The sequence below is a fragment of the Phodopus roborovskii genome, unplaced genomic scaffold, assembly GCF_943737965.1.
Source record: "Phodopus roborovskii unplaced genomic scaffold, PHOROB, whole genome shotgun sequence".
NCBI classification, from domain to species: Eukaryota; Metazoa; Chordata; class Mammalia; order Rodentia; family Cricetidae; genus Phodopus; species Phodopus roborovskii.
Window position 1 is genome coordinate 25,123,793 of NW_026126459.1, and position 24,266 is coordinate 25,148,058.

General features: G+C 41.9%; 1 protein-coding gene across 2 annotated transcripts; it reads left to right on the plus strand.

The window, feature by feature from the left end:
• Eif4b (eukaryotic translation initiation factor 4B) lies at nt 1–23,434 on the plus strand. 2 transcript variants are annotated; one of them, XM_051189986.1, is made up of 15 exons: nt 1–195; nt 7,040–7,177; nt 9,451–9,659; nt 9,937–10,053; nt 11,068–11,122; nt 12,087–12,221; nt 14,067–14,204; nt 14,305–14,478; nt 16,804–17,032; nt 17,564–17,676; nt 18,902–19,115; nt 19,689–19,744; nt 20,765–20,870; nt 21,093–21,162; nt 21,480–23,434. In XM_051189986.1, exons 1-15 carry the CDS (start codon nt 183–185, stop codon nt 21,558–21,560), a joined length of 1,848 nt encoding a protein of 615 aa, XP_051045943.1. In that variant the 5' UTR covers nt 1–182; the 3' UTR covers nt 21,561–23,434. The 2 variants fall into 2 exon arrangements, with proteins under 2 accessions (XP_051045943.1, XP_051045944.1); XM_051189987.1 differs by having other exon boundaries at nt 6–195; nt 17,564–17,661.
• The last annotated feature ends 832 nt before the right edge of the window (nt 23,435–24,266 follow it).

Consider the following 24,266-nt stretch of genomic DNA (forward strand, 5'->3'; position numbering starts at 1 on the left):
CGGACGCCGCGCCACTTCGTCGCGCTGCTTTACGAACCTAGCGCGGCAGCGCCCCGCCTCCTCCTGCCTCCGTCCTCCGTTCCCCGCCCCCTCCTGGTTTCGCGTCTCCAAGCCCGTCGCGCCCGCTATAATCACGTGATTGCCTCATCCGGGTCCTTTGCGTTCTCTCTCCCTCTCCCAACATGGCGGCCTCAGGTGAGTGAGCGGCCGAGCGTGGCCAAGGACCAGGCTCCGAAATAGCCTCCGGGCTTGATCCGCTCCTTGCTGGAGTTGGGGGGCAGGTGGCACCGGCTCCTTTCGGGCCTGGGAGCTGCGGCAGGCTGGCGGCATAGCCGCTTTGGGCTGCTGCCTCGGAATGTTTAGGGGGAGGGGAAGGCCTCTCCCCTCCCCCTCACACCCTTTTCACCCCATTGCGCGCGACTGGAGTAGGCAGTGATGGTGGGCTTCGGCTCCAGTCGGAAGAGGTAGCGCAGAAAGGTGTGCGGGAGGCGCGAGGCCCCCTCCTAGGCGTGAAGCACTGCGCCCGCGCCAAGGCGCGTAGGAAGGACGGAGGCGGTTGGCGCGCGGACCGGAGCGCATGAGACCGGGTCTCCAAGGCGCGAGGCCGTTGCGGACCCTAGTGGGGGCAGGGGTGGGGGGGCGGTTAGAACGCGAGCGCGAGTCCGTGGAGGGGCGGAGGAAAGCGGCGGTGCGCGTGCGCGACAAGAGGCGAGGTGAAGAAGGCTCGCCTCCGAAGCGCGCTGGAGTCCAGATGGGAAGCTCCGGTGGACCCGGGTTTGGCTCCTTGATGACCTTGTACTTTATGCTTTGGTCGGCTGTGGAGTGTGACCCGGCCTCTGTACTCCAAGGGAACGCACATTGGGTTTGGAGGTTGGTGCTACTATAGTTGGGGGTAGGGAACCTAAGTGTGCGCCCACGTGTTAGGGCAGAGCTCTAGGGATGGACACCTATATCTTCCGCGGTTTTCTTTTCAACTCTTAATTCAACAGTTTGTAGTATATGCCAGGCAGTGATGGGGACAAGATCAGGTCTTTGCATTACACAGCTTCCATTTTGATTGACTAGTAGTTTCAGTTTGTCATTTTTCTGGATAATTGGGAAACTTCCCAGAAGGTGCTATTAAAATAATAGCTAGAGGTTCTGTGGTTTCCTTTTTTAAAATGGGGTGTGTATGCCAACATTGCAAGTGGGTTTGGAGGGGTTTTCTTTTTGCTTTACATTTTAAATGGACCTGTAAGAATGCCAGTTTGGCTTTTTAAACACCTCGCTTTAGTTTAGGAAATAGTTTATTTTCTCCAGCATGACCCTCTAGTCTGTAAAAATATTTTTGTATTGCTGCCTCTGAACTATTTTGAGATAGGGTCTCTATTATTTAGCATTGACATGTCCTGGAACTTTGTAGACCAGACTGACCTTGAACTCAACAGAGTTCAAGAATTCTAGGATTAAAGGCAACTTTCAGTCGTCCTCCCCGTCCTCCCTCCGCCTTTTAGGACTTGGGTTTTTCTTTGTAGCCTTGCTGTCCTGGAAACTTCATAGACCAACCAGCACGACTCTGCCTCTCTAGTGCTGGGATTAAAGATGTTAGATACCACACCTAGCAACACTCAGTTTATCAGAAATCCATCGTTTCTATTCTTACAAGGAACCTAGGGTTGTGATTGTCTTTGGGAAATGTTAGGTGAATTTAGATGCATTTGGGTATCAGAATTTTATTTTCCCCTCCTGCATTGTTGAACCTTAAACCCAGAACTTATGGATACAGTAGGCAAGCACGCAGGCACATAGCCCTCCCCCCCCCCCCCCCGAGATTTTCTTTTTTGGAGATTGGAAATTCACTTAGTAGATAGAACAAACTGGTCTTGAACTCACATCTGCCTGCCTCTGCCTCAAGCACTAGGATCAAAGGCATGCGCCAGCACCTGTCTAAGCAAGCACTCTGAGTAACCTATATATTCCCAACCATGGATAAATAACAGCTTTTGTTACTGTAGCACTTAATTGAAGAAGCTGGTGAGATAATGTAAAGAACTGGTGGTTTCTCACAGCTGAAGAAAAATTGTTTGCATGTAGCAGAGCAGGGTCAAAATGCCGGGGACTCTAGGCTTTTGGTCTCATTAAAATGGGAAGTACTTAAGTGCCACACAAAGTTGGAGTTGCTGTCGACAAACATCATCTAAAACTTAGGAAACTGTTTTAAATGGTGGAAAATATTCAGTGGCCTAGATTACTACCTTGTCAGTTGAGTGTCTTAATTAAGTGAAAAGTCTAGATGTGTTTCTCCTATGAAATTCTTACTGGTGAACAACCTCATAGGTGAACTGAGGATATGTATGTCTCAGATATGCCAAGGCTGTCAAGTTTTTAGGAAACTTGAGCCAAGGTAGGCATGTCTTTAAAGAATACTTAAAACTGTGAGGTCTTAGCTAAAGACTTACCCAGCACTCAGGAGGTTGAGACTGGAAGATTGATGTGAGTTCCAGGCTAGCCTGAATACAGTGAGTTCTTGCCCCAGAGAAAAGGGCTTCTTTTTTCTTTTTAAGTTTTTATTGTGGCTATATGAATTGTTAAAGTGGTCTGCCTCTTCATTTATTCTTTTAGCTGCAGGTCTCAGCAATAGGAATCATAATACCTTGATATTATTAAAATTGAAGCTAATATAAGGTGTGCTTAGGATTGTAACAATAACACTCATGCTGAGGTATTTGGATTTATAGAGAGGAGGTGGTATTAAATGGTTGCTGGTCTTTATAGTTAAGCATTACAAAGGCTGTAGTTACATGTACATGATTTACCTTTTTGCAAATCCCATTCTGTGCAGAGTATTTGTTGCTTTGCAAGGAGACTTAAATTAGATGGCAGAGGCTAAAACACTATGAAGTCAAATTCTGAGTATTACCAATTGAAGGAAAACAGTGTATCAGATTGGAAAAGTATGTGTATCTACTTTGATATAATAGCTTTGAGATGTAATTCACAAGGGCACTGTTTGTATGTTTTAAGGCTTGTCTTTAAATCTCACACTTGGAAGGCATAGGCATAGACAGATTACATAGTGAGCCTCTGTTCTCCCACACCACACACAAAAGGTACAAAAAGTAAGTAAGGTTACCATACACAAATAAGCTTAGTTGCTTATACTTGGGGGTGGGGGATCATATTGCCTGATCCTCCCAAGTTTTAGGATTTACTTTTTATACACATGCACGTGGATTCTCTCTGTGGCAAGGGCTGGTCTTCAGCAGCCTTCCTGCCTGTCTCCTGAGCTTTCTAAGTGAAAATGTCACTAGGGCAGTGTTTCTCAGACTAGAGAGAGAGCTCAGTGATGAGTGCTTATCTATCTCTATCATGCATGAAGAACAATTTAGAAAACAACAGAAGGGTTTGGATTGCTCAGTAGCAAATGCCTGTAATTTCAGTACTTGGTAGGCAGGGGGTGGGCATGATTGCTGTGAATCCAGGATAGTCAGAGCTACACAGTGAGATGCCTCAAAGGTGTGTCAGGTGAGGGGAAAGAAGATAAAGCTGAGAAAGATTCTAAATTAAGAATTGAGCTGAGTTTTTCCCCCATTTCAGGATCAAAGGGGGGTTGTTTTGTTTTCACCGTTTATTTGGATTTTTTTTTTTTTTTTTTTTTTTTGAAAAAATATAAAATCAAGACTAAAATAATGTGGCTAGAAAGATGAGAGTAGTTAGTTATTCTTGCAGAGGACCAAGGTTCAGTTCCCAGCTTCTACATAGTGGCTCACTATCTGTGACTACAGGTCCAGGTGACCCAAGGCACCTGGCGTACATGTGGATCACATACACTCTTAACTATTCTGAATACATAAAATAAGTGTATAAAGTGTTATGCCTTGTATCACATTCAGGTGATATTATTGTTGGTTAGCGGTGGCCTAGCTTGCACCCCAGCACCATAACAACCTGGTGTGGTGGATGCAAGTGATCACAACACTGACGGAGAAGTCACATTCACAGTCATCCTTGACTGCATGGGGCAGCCTCAGTGAGGGCTGGGTGGCAAGCTTAAAGGTTTCTACACGTGAATTGGAGCAATGTGAGTGCTTTAGAACCCTCTGTTTAACTATTTTCAACAGTAGTTCAATTCAGTGCCACTCTATCTAGCCTTACAATTTGAGACGTGGCACGGTCAACAGCTACTTCAAAGGAACTGAGAGGACCATGTGGTTGGCTGATAAAATGTCGATTTTAGATCCACGTAAGTGTAGCCTGGTGTTGGTGGGGCATGCCACCAGCACTTGGGAGACAGAAAGAAGCAGGTGGAACTTTGAGACTTTGAGGCCAGCTTGGTCTACAGAACAAGATCAAGGACAGCCTTCAAAGCTACAGACAAACCCTGTCTTGAAAAGAAACAGAGACTACTGATTTATAACCATCTTCTCTGTTTTTGCAGCATGTCCATTTGATTTGAGCATTCAACCCATAATACTTGAGGTTGCTAATTATGTCCATAATGCTATTTGTAGCGTTCATAGCAAGCAGGGCACCTTTTTCCTGATGCTTGGATTTGAGAAAGCATGGCTCCTTCCTCCTCTCCTCTCTTCTCCTTTCCTTTTTAGTCTTCCAACTTGGAACTGGTCCTGGAACTCACTCTGTAGAGTAGGCTGGCCCTTAACTCAGAGATCTGCTTCCCTCTTCCTCACAAGTGCTGGGATTAAAGGCTTGCACTACCAACACCCAGCAGAGAAAATAGCTTTTTATTAAGCACTGGTTTATCAAGTTAGATTATTCCTCTTGAGTTGAAAATTAGGTGAGAGTTGGAAGGTGGAGAAAGAAAGAATTCATGATTCTAAAAACCATGAAGCTGCTGGGCATGGTGGCACATCCCTTTAATTTCAGCACTTGGGAGACAGGAGTAGGTAGATCTCAGCTGGCCTGATCCACAGAGGGAGTTCTAGAGCCTGTCTCAAAAACCAACTGTGAAGCTGCTTAACTTTTGGAGGAGGAGGAAGTGGGCTCAAACTTGTAATCATCCTGCTTCAGCCTCCATTGTACTAAGATTACAGGCCACTACCATGTGAGGTTTTGTTGGTGGTGTGGTGTGGCTAGGTTAGGTTAGGTGTTTCAGGGGCTGGATTGGTGGGTGGGTGGGTGGGTTGGTTGGTTGGTTGGTTGGTTTTCCCCCCTTAATGGTGTAGTGGTGGCTTTGCCAAGTCTAGAAGTCCTCTTGGTCCCTTCTGTTCTGAATTATGTTAGCTGTGCCACATGTTACGTTCTTAAGGATGCAGAGAGTTCAGGTGCTAAATGTCTCTTAACTAAGCAAAAGCTTTCAAATACCAGGAAACAGGAACTTTACCATGGCTATGATAACCTGCCATCGAGGTTGGGCCTGTTTGGTAGAATAAATAGAGCCCTTCGAATGCTAGGAAAACACCTGAAATTTACTTACCCTCTCTCTAGATAGATTTTATGTGTCTTCCTTCATAGTTATTTAACAAGTAGATAATACACACAAAGTGCCATATGAGTGTGTTATGTATGGGGTGGGAGCTTGGTCTTATGTATTTAAGGAACTATGAAGGTATTAGCATGTTGTTTTAAGTAGTTTCTAAATTAAAATTATTAAATTTTCTCCTTTCTGTGGGGTGGTTTTAGATTTTTTGTTTTTTTTTTTTTTTTTTGTTTTTGTTTTTTTTTTGTTTTTTTTTGTTTTTTTTTAAGAGTTTCTATGTCAACCAGGCTAGCCTCCAACTCAGATCCTTTGGTTTCTTCCCAAGTGCACCGCCACTGCCAACTAAAAATTTCAAGTGGGGCTGAGGTAGATAGCTCAGTAATAAGTAAGTCTGCTTTACTTGTATAATAGGCCCTGTGTAAGTGAATAATACAGTAGAAAATATCTTCTCAGAGCCATGCTTTCTGTAGGATATTACTTTCTATACCTTATTTCCCTTTCTGTATCTAAATATGTAAATATACATAAACATTTACCTCTCTCTGTTATTAGTTTTGTGGGGCAGGGTCTCATGTCTTCCAGGCTAGGTTCAGACTCACCATATAGCTGAGGATAACTTTTAACTTCTAATCTTATACCTTCTCAGTTTAGCATTCATTTCAAGTGTATTTTGCCATGCCCAGTTTATATAGTGTTAAGGATTGAAACCAGGACTTACTTCATGCTTGCTATGCTAACAAATGAGCTACATTTACCTTCACCTTTTTTGAAATTCCTCTCTCTCTTTCTCTCACTCTCACACACACACACACCACATACACATGTCCTCCTGCCTCAGCCTCCCAAATAGCTATTATGCTTGACTTCCTTGACTATTAGGGTTTACTATTACTGTAAAGAGACATTGTGACCATGGCAACTCTTAGAAAACATTTACTTGAGGGTAGCTCGCTGACAGTTTCAAAGGTTCAGTCCATGATCATGAAGGGGAGCATGGCAGCCTGCTGGAGCTGAGAGTCCCACATCTTACGGGCAACAGGGAGTCCTGGGTGAAGCTTGAGAAGAAACCCTCAAAGCCCACCCCCATAGTGACACGCTTCCTCCAACAAGGCCACCACCTAATAGTGGCAATCCCTTTGAGGGCCGTTTTCTTTCAAACCATCATAATTATGTTGTGCTTTGTCCACATTTGTGTCTACATAACATTCTTTCGTGTGAATTTCATAATCTCAGTCATCTGACCAGTCTTTGTTGATTTCTTTAGAATGTCTTTAAGTTACAGGATAAAAGTATAAATTCAGCCTGGTGGTGGTGGTGGCTCATGCCTTTAATCCCAGCACTTGGGAGACAGGGGCGGGTGGGCATGGATCTCTTGAGTTTGAGGCCAGCCTGATATACAAAGCTACACAGAGAAACCCTGTCTCCAAAAAAAAAAAAAAAAAAGTGTAAATTCTTGCAATGCAGTGGTAGCAAATGCCTTTAAACCCAGCATTTGGGAGGCAGAGACAGGTGGATCTATGTGCATTAGAGCAAGTTCCAAGACAGCTGCACAGAGAAACTCTATCTTGGGGGGTGAAGAGGAGTCTAAATGAATGTCCTTGAATAATCTTTCTCTCTTTTCAGCAAAAAAGAAGAATAAGAAGGGGAAGACCATCTCCCTAACAGACTTTCTAGCTGAGGATGGGGGTACTGGTGGAGGAAGCACCTATGTCCCTAAACCAGTCAGCTGGGCTGATGAAACAGACGATCTGGAAGGAGATGGTAATGTCCCTTTGTCACTGTCCTTAGAACTATCACCCTTAAATTTTCACTGTTTGACAATCGTATTCCATAATTTACCTCATTTGTGATTGGAAAGGATCTTCCTTTGTAGAACCTGATATTTTTTGTGTGTGTGTGTCTTAGGGTGTTGGGCTTACTTTCTAGTAGACTCTCAAACTGAAGTGAACTTTCAGAATAGCTACTGGCTGCTGCCTTAAGATTGCTAGAGATAGCGGCACACACCTTTGATCCCAGAGCCTAGGAGGCAGAGGCAGGTAGATATGAGTTTGTGCCTGGTCTACAAAGCAAGATTCAGGACAGCCAGAGCTACACAGAAAAGCCCAGTCTTGAAGGAAAAAGAAAAACAGTTCAGTAGCTAGGCGTGACATGCCTTTAATCCTAGAGCCTGTCTGTTACTCGCTGCTGTTTGACTGTACAATGCCATTCTGTATCTTTCCCTTAATCTGTTTTCACCTCAACTTAATGCCGATAGCTCCTGAGTACACATTAAAATTATGTATACTCAGATTGTATTGCAACATCATTTATGAGGACAAATAGATCTTACACCTAAAAAGAAACCTAGAGAGAGAGAGTATGTGTGTGTGTTGTTGTTGTAATTGATTGGTTGATATGGGGGGAGTTTGTGATTTCACTGTGTGGTCTTGATTGACCTGTAATCCACAGAGATCCATCTGCCGCTATCTCTGGACTGCAGGGATTAAAGGCTTGCACCACCATGTCTGGCTTTGTTTTTGGTTGGGGTATGAGTGTTGTTGTGTGTGATTTAGACAAGGTCTCTATGTAGCACTATCTGACCCAGAACTTGCAATATAGACAAGACTGACCTCAAGCTTTCAGAGGTCTGGTCACATCTCCCTCTCCAGTACTAGAATTATAGGATGCACTACTACCTTAGAACTTTTTAATAATTATTAGGGCATAATCATCAATCTAACTACCTTTTTTTTTTCTTCCTTTCTTTTTCCCATAAAACATACTACAAACTGGTTACTTTGTGTGTGACCCATTTTTATAATAAAAATAAATTTCTTATGGCTTATGCCTTCTCTAAATGTTGAAACTAAATATAAATTCAAGGGCCAGGACTAGGATAGTTGGTTTGGTTTTGTTTGTTTGGGTTTTAGGCAAAGGTAAACCTTGAAGAAAGCCTGGTGAGGTGGCACAGACCTGTAATCCCTGCAATAGGAGGTAGAGACAAGAGGACCTCAAGCCTAGTCTGGGGGTTGAGGGGGTGGGCAGAAAACACCAGATCCAGCCCAATAGTAGGAGTAAAATAGCTCTCTTCATCAGTCAGTACATAAAAACAGACATGAGTATTCCTTACTTTTTGTTTTTCTCTACCTTTATGGATATTTTTTTGCCTGTGTTACCTGTTGGATTGGAACTGGGTTTACAGGTGGTTATAAACCACCATATGGATGCTGGGAATTAACCCTGAGTCCCGCAAGAGCAGCAAGTGCTCTTAACTGCTGGGCCACCTTTCTAACCCCAGTTTGTTCCCTCTTGAGCATAACACCTTAGAGACATTGTTTTAGTTTGTCTTTTGCTTCAGTGCTGCAACTTTGTTGTGACTGGGCTGGTATTGGCATAAATTTCTCTGGTTGTAAGGGAATGTTCCTCTCGGTTCTTTTTGTTTGTTTTAATCTTGTATGTGGTTTTTTGTTTTGTTTCTGGGTTTTTTTGGTGGTGGTGGTCTTTTTTTTCTTTGAGACAAGATCTCAAACTTTGAGCCAGCCTCTCCCTCAATACCTGGTAGGGTTTGGGTTGTTTGAGACAGTCTCATTCTGTAACCCAAGCTGGCTTTGAGCTCAAATCTATTACGAGCAGGTTTTCTGCCAGCCTGGTCCCACAGCCGCATCAGCCCCAAATAACACACAGAGATACTGTATTAGATATAAAGCTCTTGGCCTGTTACTAGCATTTCTTATTGGCTAACTGTCTTAAATATTAACCCATTTTTATGAATCTTAAGTATTTCCACATAGTCTTATCTTACCGGAGAGAAGGTCTGGACCTCTGCTCTCTCAAGTCTCTACATGTTGAATCTCCTACCTCTCCCTGGATCCTCCTTGTCTCCTAGGAGTCTCGCCTATTTTGCTTTCCTATGGCCAACAGTGCTTTATTCATTGACCAATAAGAGAAACATATTTACAGAATGACATCTCCCATCACACATCAATCCTGTTGCAGCCTCCTGGGTGCTCTACCATACCCAGCTTCTTAGTTCCTTTCCTGCTCTTCTGTCCTAGTATCAACAACTTGGCATAGTAACGACGACGATGTGTATAGGGCACCTCCAATAGACCGTTCCATCCTTCCCACTGCTCCACGGGCTGCTCGGGAACCCAATATTGACCGGAGCCGTCTTCCCAAATCACCACCCTACACTGCTTTCCTGGGGAACCTGCCCTATGATGTGACAGAAGACTCCATTAAGGAATTCTTTAGAGGACTAAATGTGAGTGTCGTAACGTTAAACTGCTTGTGAGATGTTGAGGACAGTAGCTAAATTAAACTGATAATGGAAGACAGTAGAGTCCAAGGTGGAAAGAATATGTTAATTTTTCTAATGGTTAAATATGATTTGAAAGGTATAATAAATAGGATATAGAGTTATTTGTCTTATCCCAGAGACTTCCAGGTACTTGTATATTCTTCAGAGAAATTAATTATGTATGTACTGATCTCTGTAGTTTCTTGTTGTTTTCTCCTTTGACTCGCTTCTTTATTCTCAGATCAGTGCTGTACGCCTACCACGTGAACCCAGCAATCCCGACAGGCTGAAAGGCTTTGGCTATGCGGAATTTGAAGACCTGGATTCTCTGCTCAGTGCTCTGAGTCTCAATGAAGAGGTAAAGAAATAGCAAACCGAGTCCACACTCCGTGTCCTTTGAACTACAGTGATTTCTGTTAATTGGGGGAAGCAGCTTGATGGAATTTTAGGGAAGAAACCTGTCAGGTACCCCATTTCTAATAAATCTACGTATAGCTTTGTCTCAACTCTAGCACTTAATTTTTTTTCAGGGCTAGGCGTGTTTAACCCCAGAAAACCCTGATCACTTCTGAGAAATCCATGTCTTAAACCACATTCCATCATCTAAACTTATCATTTGGCATAATTGTCAATAAATAGCTCTTAGAAATGCATTTACTGGATGGTAATTGAATTGTCATCATCTGTATCAGATAGTGATAAAAATTCATAGGTATAGACAGACACACTGGTTCATTTCATACCTGTAACCTCAGCTTTTGGTCAGTATTTAAAAGGAAATTTAGAAAAGGGAAGTCAGAGTATACAAAAATAATACTGAGTTGGAAAAATCGTAAGGATCTAAACAGTGATCTTAACTGTTTTTGCTGCTTGTCATTGTCCTGTTTGAATAAAACTGCTTTACTGATCATGCTAGATTAGTTTTGGGTTTTTTTTTTTTTTTTTTTTTTTTTTTTTTTTTTTTTTGGGGTTTGGGTTTTATCCAAGACAGGATTTCTTTCTCTGTAACTGACTTCTCTAGCTGTCCTGGAACTTGTAAAGCACGCTGGCCTCAAGACTTGCCTGCTTCTGCCTCCCAAGGGCTAGGATTAAAAAAAGTGTGTCATCACTAGGCTGGAACCTGGAGTGACTCTTGCCTCTTGAGGGCTGTAATTAACAAGCAGCATATTAATCGACTGAAATAGTTTTCAGTATGTTTAACAAACTGCTAGAGTTAATTTCATTATGCGAAATTGGGCTTTAAGAAAACAGAAAGATTGGCTTTATTTCATTTAAGGCCACCTTTGTTATTTCAATTTTTCAAGACTTTATAAGCGATTTTTTTTTTTTTTTAAGTTAACAAGGGATGGTTAATAGGGTCCTGTGCTCTCAGTCTCTAGGTAATAGGCGAATTCGAGTGGATGTTGCTGATCAAGCACAGGATAAAGGTGAGGAAACTGATAGAGCATTCCAGGTTGGTAGTGGGTCGTCCTATAGTAGCAGTTCTCAAACCCAAAATTGCTTTATGGGACTTTAGGCTGTGTTAGAGGAAATTGGCCACAGATGAAGGGATTATTCTGACACCTAATAGATGGAATCCAGAGATTCATCCTATCTCTACCTCAAAGAATTCCCAACTCAAAATATTAGTTATAGTTGGAAGTTTTTCTGTCTCATCTGGTTTCTCTCCCACCTGTCAGTTCCACATTAACTTATTAAATATTCACTTAGAGACTAATATTAATTATAATTGCTTAGCCAATGGCTCAGGCTTATTATGGACTAGCTTTTGTAATTAAGTTAACCCATTTCTATTATGTTTTGCCATGGGGCTCATGGGCTTGTTACCTCACATCTTGCTTCCTGAGCAGCTACATGATGTCTCCCTGACTCCACCTTTTTTTCTATCAATATTCTGCCTGGCCATTAGCCAAAACAATAAAACACAGAAAGACATCCCACATCAGTTAGTAGGTTGAGATTTCAAAGAACTGGGGCTGGAGAGATAGCTCATTGGTTAAGAGCTCTTCCAGGGGACCCGGGTTTGATTCCCAGCACCCACATGACAGCTCACACCTGTCCAGCTATTTCCAGGGCTTCTGGCATTTTCACAGACATACATGTAGGCAAAACACAAGTTAATATTGAATAAGAATAAAGACTTCAAAGCACTGAGTAGCCTAATTGGACCTTAAATCTATAATTAGATTTGCTATGTATCAGCTTAAGCTACATTCTGAAACATAAATATTGAATTATAATTAAAACACATTTGAAGAAAAGAATAGATCAGTTCCTTAGAGAGGGCAACCTGATGCTAGTGCATTAGAAACTAGAAGCCAATGGGATGTGATGTGAAAGGCTGTGTGAGAGAAGTGAGCAATGTCTTAGCTAACTTGTTTTTCTCTATAGACCGGGATGATCGCTCTTTTGGTCGAGATAGAAATCGAGATTCTGACAAAACAGACACAGACTGGAGGGCCCGTCCTGCCACAGACAGCTTTGATGACTACCCACCTAGAAGAGGTGATGATAGCTTTGGAGACAGTAAGTTCAATTTTTCAAATTCGTTCCTTTAGTGTTCTTGGCAATATAGAACATGAGTAGTTAGAAGTTGAGGTATGACTTGAAGATAAAATTTCTATTGTTTCTGCTTATAGGGTGTTTATTTGGGGGTTTTACTTTGTTGTTGTTTGTTTGGGGTTTTTTTTTTTTTTTTTTTTTTTTGATAATATAGCATTAACAAATGCAGAAAAGGAACTTTAAACTATTAAAAGAAAATCTTAACAGGAAGTATAGGCATTTCTCTTTGGACGTGATTATTTATAAAGAAGCATAAGTAGGGCAAGAGATGCAGCTCAATCAATTAAGTGCCAAAGTAAAATTGTCACACGAGGAGAACCCAAGTTGGGTTCCTAGTTCCCCAGTTTAAAAAAAAAAAAAAAAAACAGGTTTGGAGGCAAAAATAGGCAGATCACTGAAATCTACTGTCTAGCTTCTTAATGAGTAAGCTGCAGGTCACTGAGGGACCCTGTCTCCCAAAACCAGGATGGATAGTATCTGACGGACAAGCCCAAAGTTGCCCACTGACCTACATACACAGAAACATGAAATCTACAAAATAAGCAAGATACTTCTTTAAATTTCATCAGCAAGTTTCTCTATGAAAAAACAGCCAAGAGCTGCTAAGTGGCTATAATCATGATTAATTTTTAAGGATGACTTTCAGAGAACTTGTAATTCATTCACTTAAAATACAGTGACTGCCTTTGTGCTGGAGGCAGTGTGCAAAGAATCTTGTCTTCACCAGACATTGACAGTGGAAAAGAGATTTGAGAGTGTGGTGTGAGAGAGCAGATGAAACAGGGCAAATAATAAAATTCTTCATATCACAGTTACATACATGTGTATGTAATACTAAGAATAAAATTTAAAACTCAAAGCAACTTGATAGCAGCACTGTATTGTATTAAGTTTTGTTTGTTTTTGGGGGTGTTTTCATTATGTAGTCCTGGCCAGCCTGAGACTCTGCCTATCGCCCTCCTGTTTGCTAAGATTGACAACTTAGGTTTTATCAGGTGTGATGACACATGCGTTTAATGCCAGCACTTGGGAGGCAGGGGCAGGCAGGTCTCTGAGTTGAGGGTAGCCTGTCTACTTAGAGGAACTCTGTCTCATATATACATACAGTTTTTAATGGGGGGTGGGTTACACAAGAGTATACTGTCTGCAAAATCAGTGAAGCATTTCACACATGAGCTGGAGTTTAAAAACCAGTTGGCCACCTAATGTAGATTGTAGAAACCAATTTGGTTCTCTAAGACAGCAGTGAGAACTGAGCCATCTCTCCAGGCTTCACCACCCCGCTCTTTTGAAAGTCATGAACCCTGATTTTTCTGAACCCTCTGGCTGGTCCTCACACTAAACTTTTTGAAGCCATCTTTGGTTGTTTTGTATGAAGCATAGAAAGTTCCAGCTATATTTTATTTTATGCTTACATATTTTTAAACATCATAGTCTAGAATTTGTTTTGGACTATCACCCCACCCAAGGAAAAAACACTTTAACCCAGAAAAATTTTTTTGGGAGAACGTCCTGAAGCTGTCATTTTGTGCATGTGGTTTTTTTGTTTTGTTTTTGGACAGGAAGATAACCTTGAACTTGGTCCTCCTGCATATGCTTCTCAAGTGCTGTTCCTAAGAAAGCATTCTGCTGTGAGCTCCATTGCTAGCACCCATTGCTGTTTTGGTTTTGTGTTTGTTTAAGAAATAATTAACTACTGAGAAGATTTTAATTCAATACAAATGGTTCTGATTTGAAGATGTGTTTGAACTCTATAAAAACTGAATCTGTGAGGGGAGAGGGGTGTTACCTATACTCTTTTCTTTCTAGAGTATCGAGATCGTTATGATTCAGACCGGTATCGGGATGGATATCGGGACGGGTATCGGGATGGTCCACGCAGAGATATGGATCGCTATGGGGGCCGGGATCGCTATGATGACCGAGGCAGCAGAGACTATGACCGAGGTAGTCAAGGGAACATGCTCTGTGAAAGTGCTTCTTTTCAAGAATTTTCTTTTTGGCTCCTTTTCCTTCTGTGTGACCACAATTTGAGATCTATTTACAGGCTATGACTCCAGGATAGGTAGTGGCAGAAGAGCATTTGGTAGTGGGTACCGCAGGGATGATGACTACAGAGGAGGTGGGGACCGCTATGAAGATCGGTATGACAGAAGGGACGATCGGTCCTGGAGCTCCAGGGATGATTACTCTCGGGACGATTATAGGCGTGATGACAGAGGTACTCATTTTCTCTTTCTTCAAGTTGCAGTTGTAAAATGTATTTGTCTACCTCTGAGCTTTGAAAACAGAGTTTATATATTGTAAAGGAAGGAGCAGAGCACAATAGACAATTGGATATGGGTAGCATAGTGAAAAGAAGACAGGTTTTTTGTTTTTTTTTTTTTGTTTTGTTTTGTTTTTTCCAGTTAAAACTTAAAAAAAAAAGCCAGGCATTGGTGGCGCATGCCTTTAGTCTCAGCCCTTGGCAGGCAGAGATCTCTGTGAGTTCGAGACCAGGCTGGTCTACAGAGTGAGTTCCAGGACAGGCTCCAAAACTACACAAGGAAACCCTGTCTTGAAAAAGAAAGAAAAAAATTATTAAAGGTGGTGCACACCTTTAATCCCCCAACACTGGGAGTGCATAGGCACACAGTTCTCTGAGCTCAGGGCTACACAGAAAAACCCTGTCTCAAAAAAAAAAATTATAAACAGTAGAGAAGGACACACTCAAGTGAAGAAAATTAATGTCCCAGCCAGTAATTTTAGTGTGATGTTGAAAACAAATGTTGCTGATTTTATGTGAGATTTTTGTGTGCTTATTCTAAAAATTGTGCACCTAGTTGCTGAAAAAAGCACTGTCACACTCTGACATGTTATTAAAAAATAACCACTTATGTTCTTAAATGTGGCGATGCCATCTGAAGGCTAGGTTATCTGGCCTAAAAAATTGATACTACTGGTAGTGCATACATTTAATCCCAGCGTTTAGGATTCAGAGACACTCAGTAGATCTGTTTGTATGTGTTTATGGCCAGCCAAGGCTGGTTCTTAGTCTTTCTAGATCTCTATCTCATTCTTACTCTTGTATATGTTTGTATGCATGGAAGTTGAGGACAGTTTGTAAGAGTCCAGTCTCTACCTTGAGTGTTACCTTGAGGAGTAAGCATCTTTAACTGCTATCTGTCATATCTTTAATATGAACTTACTTTTGTTAAACTTAACATGAAGTATTCTTTTTAAATCTGATAGTCCTATCAAATTTGGCTTCTTGTATGCAGAGACCACCACCCATCCTTATAGCTTTTTACATAGTATCTAACCAGGTCAGGTGAGCTATTTGAATTTGTCGATAACGTGAACGTTTTAAATGAAAAGTGGGTGGTTTTAATGGGGAGGAGAGGTAGAGATTTGTAAACCATATTCATTCCATTGTCTAGTCTGCCGAATATTAGCTTAATTTTCTGAGCCACTTTTTTTTCTTGAATGTAAAGATAAATTGCTCCTTGACAAGTTTGGGCAGTTGTAGAAACTGCTGTCTTACATCTCAGAAATTCTGAAGATGGTTCATGAGATGGTGTTGCTGTAGGAGCAGTAGGAACTGAGTTGTGTGCCAACACCAAATAAGAGACTTGTCAAGGGGCTAGAAGAGCTGGCTGACCAGTTAAGAGCACTTGGTGCTCTTGTAGAGGAGCTAGGTTCAGTTCTCAGCACCCACATGGTGGCTCACAACCACCAAAACTCCAGTTCCAGGGGATCTATTGCTCTCTTACGTTCTCAGAAGGCATCAGATACACATGGGCTTCACATACATGCAGGCAAAACACTACACATAAAATAACTTGAAAAAGAGAGAGGCTATTTCCTAGAACTCACTGAATGGCCATCCTACCTTAATCAACAAGCTCTGGGTCCGGGTCCGTCAGACCCTGTTCTAAGATGGTAGGGAGTGCTTAAGATGTGAGTGTAAGGTTGACCTCTGTGTGCATGCGCAATACACAAGAGCTAAACAGTACACACTGTTTCAATACATGCACCCATGTAATAAAGGTATAATGTAATAATAAAGACCGGACTTAGTGTTTTTATTGTGAGAAGGCAGTGCAGGTAGGTGGGCAAGGCATGAATTCTGATAATGTGGGGAAATTGATAAGAAATCGGACTACTTATAATTTCATACAAAAATGTAAGAACTTAGATAGTCCCTTTGACTGGAAAATACCTTATCTGTGAAATGACTGCTATGTGGGTAACGAGTCTGAGTTCACATCTCCAGCATGTGTCATTTTAAAAAAGTTGAGTTGACTATGTTCACCTGCATTTTAATGGGGTGGTTGAGTGTACAAGTAGATTCTTGGAGCTCTCTGGCCTTCATATTCATGTTCTCTTACAAATACACACCTTAGAAACATTCCTGTCATTGGTATAAGCTCTTTTTACCCTGTTGAAGATACTCATCTTCCAGACCAGACCCTTGAACAAGATCATGAAAGCTGTATATGGAGTCTGGCTTTCGGCATTCACCTGATTATTTGGAAACTGTTACTTAGAGTTTCATTTAACTTAGGTCCCCCCCAAAGACCCAAACTGAATCTAAAGCCTCGGAGTACTCCTAAGGAAGATGATTCCTCTGCTAGCACCTCCCAGTCCAGTCGAGCGGCTTCTATCTTTGGAGGGGCAAAGCCTGTCGACACAGCTGCTCGAGAAAGAGAAGTAGAAGAGCGGCTACAAAAGGAGCAAGAGAAGTTGCAACGGCAGCTGGATGAGCCAAAACTAGACCGCCGGCCACGGGAGAGGTAAGTTGTCATCCCTGCTGCTGAGTGAGGGCACTTTGGGGATAGGAGTGATGGCTGGTATCACTGAGAAGTGTTTTGGGCAGGGTGAAGCAGTCTGTAGAGTGTGAGACAGTGTTACACACTAAAGATTTCACTCCTTGGAGTTTTCTAAACCTCAAGTTTTGCTACACTTACCATAAATAGAAATTGGTGGCACTTTGATACAGAAATAAATCCTGCCTGTTTTTTTGTAAACTAGATTCATCCAGGTTTTTTGTTTTTTATTATGGTTGGTTGGTTGGTTGGTTTTTTTCAAGACAGGGTTTCTCTGTAGCTTTGTAACCTGCTCTGTAACTTACTCTGTACACCAGCCTGACCTCGAACTCATGGAGATCTGCCTGCCTCTGTCTCCCAAAGGGGATTAAAATAGTGCATCAGCAGTGTCCATCTTGTAGTTATTAATGTTTGTAATAAACAGTTTGTGTCAGGTTCATGAAGGCCTTTAGTGAACTGAATGCCATTTTCCCCTCTTTTTCTAATCTCCTGTTGCAGACACCCAAGTTGGCGAAGTGAAGAAACTCAGGAAAGAGAACGGTCGAGGACAGGAAGTGAGTCATCTCAGACTGGGACCTCAGCCACATCTGGCCGAAGTAAGTCAGACCAGGGTGGGTATCAGTATTGCTGTTTCCATATCCAGAGTATGCAGGGACTTTTCAGTGTTTGTAGATTTAGTCTTTTCTTCAGACAAAGCCTCTACATCACCTTGGGTTTCCTGAAACTTGTCATATAGACCATACTGGCCTTGAACCCATCAGCAAGGGTTGATGGGTTTTCACATCTCTTCTCCAAAAGCCTGAGGAACAGGTACCAGAATAGACTTAAATGATCTGTTAATGTCACTAAGTGTCACTAATGAGAATACTTGACTATTAGATCTATCTTGTTTTTTTAAACATGTATTTTGTAGAGAGATGGGTATACGTGGCATGCCTTGAAGCCAGAGAAAAACTTTCAGAAGCCTGTCTCTCCACCTTGAGTGGTCCTGGCATTGGCTGAATTCAGTTATTAGCAGGTCTTGGTAAGAAGTGCACATACCTGCTGAGCCATCTTGCCAGCCCCTATTTTCTCTTGCCAGTGTGTGTGGGGTTTGTTTGGTTGGTTTATGTTTTTTTCTTTTTCTTTCTTTCTTTTTTTTTTTTTTTTTTTGAGTCACCATCTCACTGGCATTCACAAGCTCTTCTTTGGGGTGATATTGTGTGATGCTATTATTTAGGCAGCCTCAAATTATTGTTCTTGAGGGATGGAACATCGTTCATTCTTCCTGAGATTGCTCACTCACAAGCATAGCTAGCGTTTCACCGTAGCACCCCTTAACCCACTGTTGCCTAAGCTCTCCTACCTCCGGCTTTACTTGTACTTAAGTATTTTAAGAGAGTTCAAGGCCGAAGTGATTTCTAAGTTGAGCCAAGTGTTGTAAGAGTTTTCTGAGAATGTTTCATATTTGGAGTAGCCTAATAACATAATGTAGTGATCCTTGTGGCTGGGTTAAGTGTGGTATTGTTTTGTGTGGCCACTTTGGTAGTGCTTGTACTTCAAATGTAGGAGACTCCTGGTAAATCAGGCGCCGCAGTTTTTGTGCAAGTAGAAGTGTTTCTGGTCTTTGTTCCTGTGTGAAGATAGTTGTCTCCTTAGATAGATTTTCCCTTTTCTTTGTTCATGAAGCATTTCTCTCCAGGGGACATAGAATAAATACGTTGGTTTTTGTATAGTTACAATTATTAGCCAAAATTGAAAAAAATTAATGTGGTGGTACATTGTTTTCCATACTTAATGCTATGCAGTGTATATACAGTAAGTTTCTCCTCCCCTTCCCCTCTGCCCCCCCCCCAGATACACGAAGGAGAGAGAGTGAGAAGTCTCTAGAAAATGAAATCCTCAATAAGGAAGAAGACTGTCACTCTCCAACCTCCAAACCTTCTAAACCTGATCAGCCTCTAAAGGTAATGCCAGCCCCTCCACCAAAGGAGAATGCGTGGGTGAAGCGAAGCTCTAACCCTCCTGCTCGATCTCAGAGCTCAGACACAGAGCAGCAGTCCCCTACAAGGTGAGTAGGCCTGCAACAGCAGCCGCTTAGCTGGAAGGTGCCCTAAGGGGGACTGGCCTTTAGTATTACAAATGAAGTTCCCTCATGTATGACTCATACTGAGGTGTCTCATAGCAGTGTCTGTTTTCTTGATTTTTTTTTTTTTTTTTTTTTTTTTTTTTTTTTTTTAAGCCAGTTCGCATCATTTTGATGGGTTGAAATCAGCTATGATGGGGAGTATTTATACCACAGAAATATGGAGACATGTCTATTGGGTTTTGTCCTGAGACATACTGTTAGTGTAACCTTGAAGGGTCATGTCACTTAAGTGACTTAATATTCTCTTAACTTTTCTCAATTTTTGCAAAGAGAAAACTACTGCTAACCTTGCTGGGTTGTAAATTCCAACGCATGTGGCAGTTTTCTGTGGAAATGACTGCTTTTGTTATCTTTTCCTATACTTAAATATTGCTGTATTCAACATGCATGCTCTTGTGTGTTTCTGTAAAGGCAAGTCATTGCATTTGGGAAATGGTATAAGCTTGTGTTGTCTTTCCTGTAAAAACTGATGGTTGATTGCTTGCTCCATTCTAGTGGTGGAGGGAAAGTAGCTCCAGCTCAGCTCTCTGAGGATGGACCATCAAGGAAAGGTGAGCCAAGGGAAGTAGGTTTTGATCTGTTTAAAGCTGTGGATACAAACACATCCAGGAGTTATAAATTCAGTTCCCAGCACCCATATAAATGGCAGCTCACACCCACTCATATCTCTAGTTCCTTCCAGGCATTTGATGCCTCTTCTGTCCTCCACAAACACCAGACATAGGTGGGGCACAAATATAAAATAATCTGGAATTAAGCCCTTTGTCCAAGTAAATTTGTTTTTGATGACTTTTGTGTTGGGGAGTGGCCTAGTGGGCTTCATTGAGGATTACAAAAGTGCTGGCACCTTACTGGTGGCTAGACTATTGAGAATGTCTTCCCTACCCCTGTCAACCTTCAGTCAAGAAATTTCAACTCTTATGCCCTGTTTTGTAATGTTCTTTTGATGAGCTACCTTTTCTTGCCAATAGGGGGCAGGAATGGACTCTTCAAAGAGTGTGCAAAGCTGGCTTTCCTGGTAAACCCTGCCTTAGTAGGGAAATTGAACAGGGGTAAACATGTTTGTCTAGGTTAGAAATGTCACCATTACCCAGTCAAGGTCACTACAGAACAATCTAGTCCTTTCTTTTTTCTCTTTTTACTTTTTTTTTTTTTTTTTTTTTTTGGGGGGGTGGGATGGGGGTGTTGTTATGTTATTTATTTGGTTGGGTTTTTTTTTGTGTGTGTGTGTATTTTTGAAACGGTTTTTCTATATAGCCTTGGCTGTGTTGGAACTTACTCTGTCTCACCAGTGCTGGAATTACCAGGGCCACTACTACCTCCTGGCTTCTAGTCTTTATTTCTATATTGCTTTTCCAGGTAGCATTTACTACAGTGGGACTTTTCAGTAGGTCTTGTTTGGTATGCGTGGGTGTGGTATAGGGACTTGGGAAGAAAGTCCTTTAGTGGGGGGTTGGTTTGAAATGCAGTCAATTTCCTTTAGGACATGTTTTCTTCGGCTTATAGGAAAGCTAATACAGGGAGTTACTTTATATGATTTGAATTTGGTTTTTGTGTTTCTGCTTAAACAGATGAAAATAAAATAGATGGGGTAAGTGTCCCAAAAGGCCAAACTGGGATCTCAAGTCGTGGTCCTGGAGATGGAGGTAACAAAGACCACTGGAAGGAGTTGGATAGGTATGTATGTTTTCTCTTTCCTCCCTGTTTATAAATTGTTGATGTTAGATGCAGGGGTCTTTGTAAAGATGTTCTTGGCTTTCCCAAGCATTACCAGCTCTACCACTGAACAAAGTTTAGAGTCAGTCATGGTTACATTTGGAGTATCTACATTGTCCCAGTAATGCTGTTGAATTACTGTGCTATGAAAGTGTTGAATGATCTGTGCTTGTGTGTCTGCAGGAAAGATGGCAAAAATCAAGACTCCAGATCTGCACCTGAGCCAAAGAAATCTGAGGAGAGCCCAGCCTCCGTAAGTGTTGTGTACTTCCATCCACTTCTCATAGCTCAGTTTTACACTAGATTCCTGTTTTTCTTGCAACTGGAAAAGTTGGAAATGAGGCAGTGATGTTTTTAAAATTAGTGAGAAAAGATATGTATTGCTGGAGGAGTCACTTGTGACCCTGACCCCCTCCCTGACTGCTACAGTAGAATATGCTACCCCTAGATGAATCCGTGTGGTCTGGACTCAGCTATGCCAAAGCATTAATATCTGCTTTCTAGGTATTTGGTAGGAAATACTTGGTAGGAAAATCTCAAGTTTTATTACTTAGTCCCTCTCTGTTACAGAAGTTCAGTTCTGCAAGCAAGTATGCTGCTCTCTCCGTGGATGGTGAAGATGAGAATGAGGGAGATGACCATGCTGAGTAGACCTCCAAATGCTGTGCTTTCTTCTAGTCTCCATCCCAGAAGATTCAAGAGCAAATCAAACCTCTATCCAGACAAGAAAAAATAAAACTCACCATCTCCTGAAGACCTTTCTTAACTTTTTTTTTTTTTATATGAAATGAAATTGTTTTGCATGCTGCTGCAGCCTTTTAAAGTATTGAAGTAACTGGAGAATCAACATTGTAGCCAGAGAGATGTGACTACCGCTTTTGAATGGGGAAGTTGCGATATGTTCTGATGATACCGAGTGGCTACCTTTGTGACTAGTGCCTGGGGCTCCACTCAGCAGAAATGTAGTGACAGTGAGGCTCAGTTGCATCAGTTAGGCAGTAGAGAAAGGTACAAGGAAGAGTGAGAGTTCTACCTTTAATTCTTATCCTGTGGTGGCACCTATGAATTCCCAAACACCATCTGAATAAATTTCCCATCCTTGGAAAGGTAGATTTAGTCTCTCAAGTTATTTTAGTCTCCAGGAGGCTGCCAACCCTTCTACTTCAATTCTGACTTAACTGGGCCAGCCTAGGAGGAGTTTTTGTTTTGTTTTGTTTTGTTTACCCCCCAAGGGGGTAGTTGGGAGTGAGTCTGCAGGCCACTAACAGGTAGTACCTCTGGGGACCAAAATGAATGGGAAACTCAATCGTGGTTTGAAAAGCTTTGGAGGAGTGATCAGTTATTTTATACCAGGCAGTAAGGGAAATGGTATGACCTCCAATAGACATATGAATAGAACAATCATTTCCTGGATGAGGAAGCACTTAGTGGTCGTGGGAAATTCCAGTCTTCTAAAATCTGTCCTTTCTAAAGGTTCGAATATATCCACATTCTTTCCAAACTTTGTTGCTCTGGCTATCATCTCATGTTCTTGATGACACTCAGCCTTCCAAAACCAGTCTCTGTAAAGTCACACACCTGTTCTCACATTTTTATCTTGGCCACCAGAAGCTGTGGCCTGTGGAATCACTGCTTTTTTTTTTTTTTTTTTTTTTTTTTCCCCCCCAAGCAAACCAGCTCAACAGTATCTTTAATTCCTGCTCCTGCTGCTTTCACCCCCTTGGAGGTCAGAGTATTTCATTTGATGGACTTTGATGGTGAATGGGGAAACTTGAGTTAAAGGTCTTCAGCCTTGATTGGGGTGTTTAAGATTTCTGTTTTCTTCACAGGAAACCTATGCTGGCGCTTGGGTTTATAATGTGACCTAGACTGTGGTTTTTTGCTTGCGGGGTTGGCTTCTTGACTTCCTTCAAGAATAAAGGATGATGTAGAGAACTGTTGGATAAGGTCTGGCTTCACTTGAGCACAGTAGCTTGACCTGTTGTTTGGATCTGCACCTTGACAGCAAGCTTCCCTGTTGTGGGACATCAGGGTACCTGCAGGCAAATGAGACCTGGTCTTAATGTGCAAATCTAGACCTGCTCTACAGGAGTGTTGGTTTCATGGGCTGCAGTAGTGGGCATAGCAAGTCACTCATCCAGTGGACTTGATTGGCTAGTAGCTAGGAAGTGGGTTTTAGAGAGACACACCATTGAACGGGCTTTTTTTTTTTTTTCCCTTTGGTTGTAGACAATGAAAAGGTAGTTTGCCCTCTTCATGTCTATTTCCCTTCCAGATAGTTGCATCCAGAAGAAAGCTGTTCTGTCCCATACTCTTACTTTGTTTGCTCCTCTGTTAAAATAAAAACAGGGGTTGACTTATGTCCCGCTCCTGAATACATGTAAAATTTGTACAAAAATATCTTCTATGAAAATGATTTGTAATCTGTAGACATTACTTGGGAGATGTCTTGAGATGTAAAATCCCATCCTTTGGGTTGAGGGTTTTTTGTTTTTCTCCAAATAAACCCAGTCTTTAAAGTTGAAGTTAACGCTGTAGTTTTTGGATACTTCCTGTGTCTTTATTTTTCCTGCCTCTCTTTTCTAAATCTCTAGTCCTTCAGTTTATATAGCAGTGGAGGAGTTATTGCATAGTGGTGGAGGTAGGCCTCAGTATACAAAGCCCAAGATTGGGTGCCTTAGTAATTTAACTAGCATTTTTGACCAGTGTTAACATCCCAGCTGTCCATGAGGCCACACTGACTAGAGTTGTGCATAGCTGCTGTGGAGTGCCAATATAGAAACCACTGTTCTTCATGAGGTACCTCAAATTTAAGCTTTCCAAACAAAACTGGTCATTACTGAAAAGCAAGAAAAATGTTTAGGGCATAGTCACAAGGAATTGGAACACATTTGAGGTACTCATACCAATGATGCAGCACTGGCTGTGTGTCATTAGAGGCAGCTGCTTTTCTAGTTTTTGTTTTGTTCTGTTTGGTGAGTTTTTGTGTTTAGTTTGAGTGTTGGAGACAGAGTTTCTGCCTAGCCTTGGCTGTCCTGGAACTGTCCAGGACAGTTTGAGGCTGGCCTCAAACTCATGTACATCCTGCCTTTGCCTGAACTAGGGTTAGAGATGTGCGCCACCACTGCCCATTTCCATTTTTTAACAAACCCAAAGCTGACAGTTGGGAAGGGATCCATGAGTAGCTGTGCTGAGAGAGCTTTTCAGGGTGGCTAGATAAAAGGTTTCCCAGGATTTACCCCAGAAGCTAATCTCAATAGGCTTAACCAACTGGGAGCAACCAAAGTCTTTAGAGGACCAGAAGCCTAGCTGCCTGTCAGCAGAATGCAAACAGGATAGTCACTTGACAGACTTGAG

Excerpts from the sequence above, each read along its gene's own strand:
- Eif4b (XM_051189986.1), top strand. Across the intron at positions 14,205-14,304 it reads CAGCAGAGACTATGACCGAG|GCTATGACTCCAGGATAGGT; the intron begins GTAGTCAAGGGA and ends ATCTATTTACAG. Across the intron at positions 17,677-18,901 it reads CCGAAGTAAGTCAGACCAGG|ATACACGAAGGAGAGAGAGT; the intron begins GTGGGTATCAGT and ends CCCCCCCCCCAG.